The sequence below is a fragment of the Lissotriton helveticus genome, chromosome 5_1 (assembly GCF_964261635.1).
Source record: "Lissotriton helveticus chromosome 5_1, aLisHel1.1, whole genome shotgun sequence".
Lineage (NCBI taxonomy): Eukaryota > Metazoa > Chordata > Amphibia > Caudata > Salamandridae > Lissotriton > Lissotriton helveticus.
In genome coordinates this window covers 69,581,127-69,591,262 of record NC_136065.1, presented here as the reverse complement: position 1 = coordinate 69,591,262, position 10,136 = coordinate 69,581,127, and the positions used below count along the sequence as shown (strand labels likewise).

The following is a 10,136-nucleotide window of genomic DNA, read 5'->3' as shown; positions in this document are numbered from 1 at the left end:
TAAGGAAATCCATGGTGGAAAAGGGGAGTTATGGCCTAGCTGCAGAGCGCGCATGGGGTGATTTGGGAACTAGGCCGAAAATATTCTAAGTATGAATTTTTGCATTTTTACTTTTTGCCTGTTTGGGGGGTTCTGCTTTTTTGCAGGTGGGTTGGCGGGTCTTGGGGCATTGCTGGGAAGGTCTAATATCGGAATCAAGTGGTTTGGACGAAATCCATGGTGAAAAAGTGTTTCCGTTTTTGCTCACTTGTCTGTTTTTTGGGGCTGTTTGGGGGGGTTCCTGGTGTTTGGGTGATGGGGGTCTTTGAGCAATGCTGGGCATGCCTAATTTTGGTTGGAAGTTGTTTGAAGAAAATCCATGGTTGGAATGGGGAGTTAGGGCCTTGCGGCAGAGCGCGCATGGAGTGATTTGGGAACTAGGCTGAAAATAATTTAAGTATGAGTCTTTGCATTTTTGCTTTTTGCCTGTTTGGAGGGGTTCTGCTTTTTTGCGGGTGGGTTGGCGGGTCTTGGGGCATTGCTGGGAAGGTCTAATATCGGAATCAAGTGGTTTGGACTAAATCCATGGTGAAAAAGGGGGGGTTAGGGCCTAGGGTTAGGGTTAGGGTACTAAAATCGCAGTTTACACTTTACACCTAGCTTGAGGGGATAGATCCGCAAATTTCGCCCACACTTATTTATCAGTGAAAAGGAGACTCAGAGTACGCACTTTTGAAATGATGCTTGTATGTTTTGTAATGTTGTTGACTCTGAAACTGAAAGTGTTATTTTTGCACTACACAGCGTACCTTATATTTTTTTAACTGGTTCACTTACTGTTTTTTCCCATCAAAAATTACAGGACGGCTTGTGCTATGTGCCATGGAACAAACGCTGAACTTAGACGCAATCCGCAATTACTCATCAAGCAGCCAGTGGACATTGTGTCTGGTCACCAATATTCATCGACGGAGCGTAAGACAGAATGGAGGAGTATATCGCGAATAAGAGGAATGGCAGGATGCATGCAACTTCACCAATTCAACAGGACAACTACAACATAAAGTTACAGTATTCTCTCTTAACTTCTCCTTATCTTTTAAATGTTATTGTTGTAAAAAACTAGAACTTCTACGAATGTGACTAGTTGCGTTTCTTTGTTCTCGGCTTCAAAGTCATCTCTCCAGCTATTTCATACAGTTCTTTGCTATTTTTATGCGGTAGTGCACTTCCTTTATGTCCCGTAAAAGATTTATGGATATCTTTGAATCCAAAAATTTGTTTCTCTTCATTTGTTGTTTGTCCATGCAGTGTTTTTTTTTTCTTCTCTCCACAAAACTTTTCCCCAAAAAACCCATTCCCATCCAATCTTCAAAAACCCTAACCCTCTTCCCCGGGCTGTGTGGTTTTTCATTGAGGTATGACTATGACAACAAGAAATTCCACACACTTGCAGGGGAGGATAAGGTCTAAGCAGCACCAGAAACATGTTGGAAAATGGAATTTCATGTGCGACATCGTGAATTGAGCATCAAACATCGTACACATGACGAATCAAATGGTTAATTCTTATGTTTAAGTATCCCTTGCCTTCATAATATTTCTTATAGTAGCCATAGTCCACGAAGCTAGTAAAGTTATATTTAGAATACTTTAGCACTGCTTGGGCTACAATTTATGGCACTGTTCTGTAGCGTACTATCTATCATGCTGTTTCTAATGCTACGCTCAGGCCACTCAATGTTTCATTTCCTTTTTTTTCATATGCTGCTACTGCCAGTGTGTACCAGCACAACAACGATATTTCATCCGTCGAGGATACATGTCAACAACCAACCTTAATCAACATTTGCCATTCAGGCAGCCCTGTGGCTACCCCTATTCTGAAACACGAATCACAGGTAAGATAAGCATTTTGGAAAGGTGGAATAATGTGCTAGGACTGGGAGGAGAGCAGAGACTGGCAGTACTACTAGTAAAGTACTAGTAGGGCTATTGATTTCACTAACTCGGTTACTGGCACTTTGGTACATTTCAGGACTAGATGTTTCATTCATGCTGGTAAGTTGGAAGAAACCAAACGTCCAGTAACCACTGCCCACCCCCACACAAAATAATATGAACGTGTATACTATGTTTTGGTATGAAAAATAATTATTAAGTCATACAATAAAATAAATTAATCCAACTCACCCCCCTCCCTAACCCCAACGAATGTCCAAAAGTCCAAAAGTCCCCTTTCCCAAACACCCAATTCCCACCCCCCAACAGTCTTTAAAAAAGAGGCAAGGGACAGTCACTTCCTGCGGTGGCATAGTGTGGACAGCTGTTGCTGCACGTTCCGCAGCTCTTTGCGGAGGTCCCGGAGCTGGCGCTGACGTTTTTTGGCCATCCGCTCCAGGTACTCCACTCTCTTACGGAGGCGGCGCTGATGACCATCCAGGATCTGGGGGGGGCAGCTGATCGTGTTGCTGCTGTGCGGCGGCGGCGGGAGGCTGTCCGGCCACGGCTCCGTTTGGCTGGAGGCTTCTGGCTGGTGGACACGGGGGCACTGGAGGAGGATGCAGTGGTTGCTGTCTCGTCCTCCTGCTCCCGAGCCCACAGCCGCCAATACTCGGCACAAATAGCCTCCAGCTTACGGGCCCTGGCCCGGACAGCCATCTCCTTTCTGGTGAGCTTTGTTGGAGTAGTATCTATATGAAGAACGAAAGAAAAATACTGTAGCCAATAGTCTTTAATATAAAGTCAAAATAATTTTACTGAAAGTTGACTCTCAGTAACACCAGCAAGTAGCAAACACAGTATAACATTTTGCCATGTATCTTTCCGCCGTCTTTGTAGGCCTGTGACATTACTGGGAGTTTCAGGAATTCCACTAGCAGGACTATGGATGGACTCACTAATACATTACATACATAGTCAGAGAGTACTAAAAAAAGTCTTCTGTTTTTTTCTCTTGTTTTGCAAAAGAAATTAGTGGTACGTGAACTTGTGGTAGCTCACTCAGCTTGCTCCCAAGAAAAACAGACACAAGCCATGATGACGCAGACTCGCAGTACTTTAAGCAGTACATGCAGGTGGGGATAGGAAGCTCTTACTTTTCTATAGTGGTGGCTCTGCCACTGGCCATACTTGCTTACATCAAGGGCTACTGCTCAATGTAATGATATTTTTCGCACTGCCCCCCGTGGGCCTTTACTACAACAAAAGAAGAATGAAGATTATTCAATTCTGATCATATATCATTATCCTGCCGATCACATGATCTTTGGTTATATGATGGATGCCTTTAGGTGCTTTGTTTTGATAGATTGAGTAAGCTACAGCGATAGTCCACCCATGGCACAGCTGAAATAAAATGATTACATAGGGAGTCAGTGTGGAACCCTAATTGGCGGAGGAAGGGATTTGACTTGATATAATGTTGTCAACTATACAATCCATACACAATAGATGCTGCACTTGCAAAGTAAAGTACTGTACTGTTAGTCAAGGCAGGGAATATTTGTGATCAATCACAAATTCTAGTATTTGGATTTCCTCAGCTTTGCTACTCTGGCACGGACATGCTGTTCAAAGTAACAATCTTTATCCACTCAGCGTCTGCTCTACTACATCATACACCTCTGCTATCGATGAGGAAAAAGAAGATAACATCCAGGCTTCCAAAGTATGTCTATCATTCTTCATAATGTCTCAAATGTCCCAAGTTTTCTTTTTCTTAACAACCAACTAACACCCTTTTCATTATATTTTGGAAAACCACCGTCTTCTTCTCTTGACTTGCATTCAAAAACACCATTCTTTACAGTCATAAATGTTAAGACTCGCTCGTCCTTCGTTTCACCCTTCTTTCACTTTTCGTTCTTCACATCCCTGAAGTACATCTGATATGGCTTCACGATAAAAGTTTGCCAGCTGAGTTGAAGTCAATTAGAGGGGTCCATTGCTTACCCGAGAAGTACCGCCGCTAATGCTATTACTAGTCAATGTTGACTGTCTTCTACGTGATAGCCAAAAAAGTAGTTCTAAATTAGTAACTGTTCTTAACAGTACAGTGTACTTGTACTAGTGTACTGCACAGTACATCATACACTCCTTTGCGAGCCTACTAAAAAATGTCAATAAGTAAGGAGTATAATAACTTACCACCGTCCGCCGCTGCTGAGCCTTCACCCCCATCTCCTCCTGGTGGCGCCGCCGCATCCGCCCCTAGAGTGGAGCCCTCCGCAGTGCTGGCCCCGGCACTGGTGGTCATCTGTGCCGCATCAGATGTTGTGACGTCTAGAAAAAACATGTAATATGTCCAGATGCCATACACAACCCCCTATTTCATCTCGAAATGGAAGGAAATGTTACATAACACATTTTTTATTACTGGGATTGAAAAATAGTAACGATTTAGGGGAGGGCGTTAACTTTTTTTATGCTTATTCCATTAAATGCTACACTTCTTCGGACAACTGATGAATGCTTGCTTAACGTGCACATTTTTCTAATTACAGAAAGAATATTACATTGCCCTTCTCCCAACAGGACGATTCACCAACTACTAGTAAGTCATCACCAGCAGTACTTTAAGTACTTTGAAGAAAGGTGGTGGCTCCCGCACAGTTTTTCTAATAATTTCATGTGTCTGTTAACTATTACGTTAAAGTAATTTAATTCATGGGAATGTTGTTTAAACTTTTACGTCATCTATCAGCAGTGCTCGCTCCGAATACTACGCTATTAAAAATAAAGATTTTTTTTTTCATTTCTTAATTGAAAATAAAACTTGAAAACTAACAAACACTGTGTGGTTTTTGTTCACGAGTGAGTGAGCGGAAGGGTTTGAACTACTGCACTTGGTAGTCATGTTTCTGTGACTCAGATAGGCCGGGACTCGGCCGTAGTCTTCTTCTGTTCTTCTGGGTCGTAAAATCATTGGTCAGACACACTAGATAGTCGGTCAGGGGATTGGAGGTTCAACTTCTGTTTAGACTGAGGTATGTTGAAAGTCAAACTTCACCTATCATCAATAATGTCCTATTTCTCTTGTCCATACTTCTTTATGTGCAGAATATTCCCTGAAACACTAGCAGTATGTTATGTGATCCTAGCAAATCAAAAAGGCAACTGCTACTTTTTCTTGGTCTAAACATTGACATTTTGTTGTTGGAAATTGTCAAAGCACTTACATTAAGAAGACTGGAATAGACAGCAACGGCAACCCAGATTACTGCACTCGGTGCCTAGAGCTATTGCTGGATCAGAGTTTTGTTTAACACCGTTTGCCGACTAGGCAAGCTTAACTACCTACACAGACCGACTCATAATCGTAAATAGTAGTAGCATAGAGAGTGATGGTAGAGGCAGGATAAGAATGTAGAAAGTAGTCTAGATTAGAAGAAGATCAAAGAATATTTTGTAAAAAATAGAATTAGGAAACAGTTGGTAATGAATAGGAGCTGTAAAGGTTAGGGATGTATAAGTATTAATATAACAATAGAACAACTTACTGAGGCCAGCAGAAGAGCCTGCAAGGGACTGCTGTGACTGTCAACCTTCTTCCACCGGAGTCTCAATGGTGCTGCTAGTCGCATTGCCCCTGGGAGGTGCTGATGATCATGAAATAAAGAAACACAACGTGGATGATTGTTTTTTTGAAATATTTGATTTCTTTGACCACGATCTAAAATTATCTCGGGGAAACAAATTAGCAACAATTGCACTACATGTATTAACCTATCTGATTGATCAACTAGGAGGATACTACTAGTACAGTATTGCTGGATTTGCAGACCGTCTACTTGGAAAGTTATGTAAATCACCAACTAAACCAACAACAAAAAGGTTCTACTACGACTGTCAGCACTCAGCAGCACGCGACGTGATAGACACAGTCCGTCATCATGATTGCAGAGCACTAAAAAATGTCCTACTACTACTAGTAACAAGGCATAATGTACTCAACCTATCAATCCATCACTATCTCTTCTTCTTAGTGGCAGCAGGAGTACAAAGGAAGGACTAGACTTGAGTCTCTAGTCTCTCTAGCATTACGCAGTTCTGAAAAGTACTACACTCATACATATTCAGGCCAAGTGAGCACAAAGTTGCAAACAAGTAAGCATAGTTGCAACGCCACTGAGGAGGTGAGCACCTGCAATCGCAGAAGCTATTTAAACATTATTTTACCTGCAATGTAATCGAATCTGCAGCATTCTTGCCCTTCGGGAAAAACATATATTAGCAATATAACACAGAGCAGAAGAAAACAAAGTAGTTATTAAATAGCTACTCACCAAGGCCAAGAATATCCACGCCTCGCAGGTCCCGCTCCCGGTCGAGGAGGTCAGCCCACCGGTGCGTCGCCTGGTCATAGGTGCGCCGGACCCCCGACTCCCTCCGCATGGCCCGGCACACCTTATTCTACCGCTGCCGACGCTCCCGGAGGCCATACCCTTGACCAGGCCTGCCCCCTGCTGCCACGGTCTTAGGGAGGTGGCGGGGAACAAAAAAAAATCAGGGCGGCCACCTCCACCGCAGAAGAAATCTCCCTGGCCACTATATCAACTCCCCTCAATCGCCCGCAAGGGAGCCGGCTACGGGGTGCGGTACCCTTCCCCTTTGATTTTCTGGCTCCCTTTGCCATGGTCCTGGCCGAAAGAAGAAAAGAATAGGGGGAAGAAAGAAAAGAAAAATGAAAGAGAGAGCTAAACCAAAAAAGGAGTTATAAAGTAACAAAAAGTTGAAAAAAACACAAAATATAGATCTAGACAAATAGAGAGATAGATAATGAGCAAAAAAGAGCAAAAAAAGTTCAAAGAAAGAAAGGATGGCAAAGATTCAAGCAGGATTCAAAAAGCATGTACAGGGCCATAGCAATGAATGAAAAACAAGATGGCCGCGCCCATTGAGGACCGCGTGGGTAAGTTTGCGCGATATTTCCCCCGCGAGCACGCAAAAACACATGCGAACTTGTAATAGCACGCCGCACACAGCGCAACATTGCCAATAGCGCCCGGAAACGGAAATACGCAATGCCCACAAGATGGCCGCGCCCATGTACGACCGCAGGGGCAACCTCGCGGTCGGTGCGCTGCAAGCGGTCCACGAATAAGCAAAAAACCCCGTGAACACGCCAAAAAAATCGCAAATTTGCATGAATTCGCGAATTCTGCGGATCGCGAATTCGCTTTCGTGCAATTTCACGGACCGGAAATTCGCACATTTCGCCCATACTTAATGGACACCCATCATATCCTTACGTTGATAGGTTACCTAGCTACCGCTTACGACGCAAGGTATTAAAAGCACGAAATGGGATAAATCCCTGCTACATGAATAATGGGGTCAAAAACTTTATGATTGGTTATAATGGGAAATGCACTTGCACTTTGGGAACCCCATGTGATATTTTACATGTCTTACTTGATTGTATGGAATTTTTAGATATCCGAAAGGAGATTTTATGTCCAATTTTTTTAATATATAGGATTAGAAATAGGATGCAAGCTGTTGACCTAGTAGTAGGAATGGAGAACTTAGACATAGCCTGTGCCATGGGGAACTTTATGTGTAAGGTCAAAGTGTTTCTCAAGTGCACTGAGTAAATAACGTATGTGTTCACTGAGGTTATTACAAGGCTGTGCATTTAAAGGATAACAGCACGGTAGCAGACCTAAAGGAAATAATTTATGTCACGTATGAATTATTTGGTTTTTACCTTTTAACAATAATATGTATCTTGGATTTTAAAGGAAACGGGTGTTTTTATGCATATTGAAAATGTCATATTGTTTTTTTTTTTTGTTTTTTTTTTGTTAAACCTCTGTTTATTGAAGTTTGTTAATAAACATCTGCTTACATATTATATAAATGAAATTTGCATATTTGTACAAGGTTTTAAGCAGTTTTGTTGTTCAAACATTACTCACAATCGTACTAATCAGTTCTTGTTTACCCACTGTACACATTATGTATTACTTCAATGAGCTTGCCGGTCAGTAGTGCTAGGCACTATCTGTCTGTATTTGTTAGGACTGGTGGTTAGAGATTTTGCAACAGATTCGAACATATATAACAAAAACAGCTGAGCATTCTATTAATGTCGTACTATACTTCTTGTGTCCCTTTACATGTACACAGTGCTGTAGCAGCATTACAGGTGTGACCTATGATATTTTCTATATGATACATTTCTGAATTTGCTTCCACTGTTACAGAATTAGCCTTTCCTTTGAGACCTTTCTCTCACATGACAGGTGTGCATAGTAGTGAGTGGGTAGGGACTGGCCTTCCATTTCAGACCTCACTCTCAGATAACGCGAAGTGAAAGCAACTACCTCTGTGGAACTTAACCTGGAAGATATGTGTAGTAGGGTTTCTTACACCCTAAATACTTGTGCATCCCCTTTCATATTGATAGGTTCATTGATATTCAAGGAATTTGTGATTACATGAGAAACAGTCATCTCTCAGTAGGGAGAGCAAATACAGAGTCTAGGAGTAATCATGGAGACGATGTAAGATATATTATTAACTTTGTCAATAGGTCTAGCATGCTGGATTGTATTTCCAATTTTTTTTTTTAAGGTTTTTATTGAAGAAAAACAAGAGAATATACATAAATCGGGTGTCATATTCATAAAACGATGCATCAATAGGTGAGCAAGGACACAATGCATAGAAAACAATTTTACCGACGGATGCAATTTACGGCAACGATATGTACTTCAAGGGAAAAATTAACAGCAATCCGACAAAGCCCGCCCACCCATGACACAGGATATTAAGAGCCAAAGCAGACACTCGACCAATAGGAAAATCGACCCAGGATGATCAACCCGTCTCTTGTGAAGGAAGAAAGAAAGAAGAAAAAAAAGGCCATAGAACTAAACTAATATAAAACAATAAACCCCTCCCCTATCCCCCCACCCTACACCTCTGCAATGGCTACGTCCCATCCCCACTAGCAGCGTGCCTGTCGCCCCGTAACGTGTACCTAAAAGAAGGAAAGAAGAAAGTGGAGGAGGGAATATCGTACATGCCCCCCCGGCCCCCCTTGCCCCCGCCAGCCGCAACCCACCCCATAAGTTTCCAGGATAAGAAAACGCAACTAGTAAAATCCAACAGGGGCGAAGCGTGTAAACCCCCCCCCCCTCCCGTGCAATCATGAGGCGCAGTCCCATGTCACATGGAGTCTTTTTCCAAACCCATACGGTCAAAGTCAACCCTGGCCGCTACGATCCTTCCTGCGAGCCCTGTCCATGCGAACCACCAGCACAGAATGGATATCCAGAAATAGAGAAGTTTCAAAGTCCACACGAAAGGAGTGACACCAGGATAGACGTTTACGAAGTCCAAAAGTCAAACAAAGTTCACTGCCCATCAGCAATAAGTCAGTAAAGCGTTTTGATCACTCTGAGAGAAAAAGGGCGAGGTAGGAATCCGACATTCATTGGAAAACTCACACTGGAGTACAGGAATAGTCGCATCTATCTCGGGCGATATCGATATAGGGCAAAGCATACATCCGATAGTACCGGGCTCGCTCGCTGCCATCTGGGGGTCGCAAACAATTTCAAAGTCCGACTTCCGCACAGGGTCCTCGGCAGCAATCGGAGTTTGCTCCGCGGGTGAGGCATCTTGGTTCACGACCAACAAAGGGTCGGAGTCCGGTCTCCGGCAGATGTTATCAACCGTTATGACCATCCTCTGGACGGTGGCGGTGACTCGTATGTGGAGCTCCCCAATGGCGGCCATTATAGTGTGTAGCGACGGTGTACTTTCAGCCCGCTCCATCGCCCCTCAGTGAGCGACCGGGCGGGTATCTGAATCCCGGAGGTCAACTTCTCCGGGGCACCAGGCAAAGGCAATGCAGATTACGACTGCGGGCACTTCAAAAGCGCTATCTCAGCACCGTCGACGCCAGCGAGGAACCAAACCCATCGACCCCGGGAGCTCAACGGGGCCTCCGGACAGCGGATCCCCGACCAAAGCAGTCGGTATGTCAATCCGCCGCGGTTACGGTATAAAGCTGCCACCGGATCACCATCCAAAAAGAAAAGAAAGACGCCCCGATGTTGTTCAATTCCAACCCGGCTGGGTTAGAACTCGAGGCCCCGGCTTCACCTCTGGGTTAGGCCGAGAATGGCGCACGGCGTATCTTC

At 43.6% G+C, this 10,136-nt stretch overlaps 1 protein-coding gene across 1 annotated transcript in view; it reads left to right on the top strand.

The window, feature by feature from the left end:
• Window positions 1–1,436: 1,436 nt before the first annotated feature.
• LOC144754139 (uncharacterized) overlaps window positions 1,437–10,136 on the top strand; it is a 586,760-nt gene continuing 578,060 nt past the window's right edge. Inside the window, exon 1 of the mRNA XM_078641717.1 lies at window positions 1,437–1,880. Coding sequence (XP_078497843.1) covers window positions 1,802–1,880 — 79 coding nt within the window. The 5' untranslated portion in view covers window positions 1,437–1,801. The remainder of the gene's footprint in view (window positions 1,881–10,136) is intronic.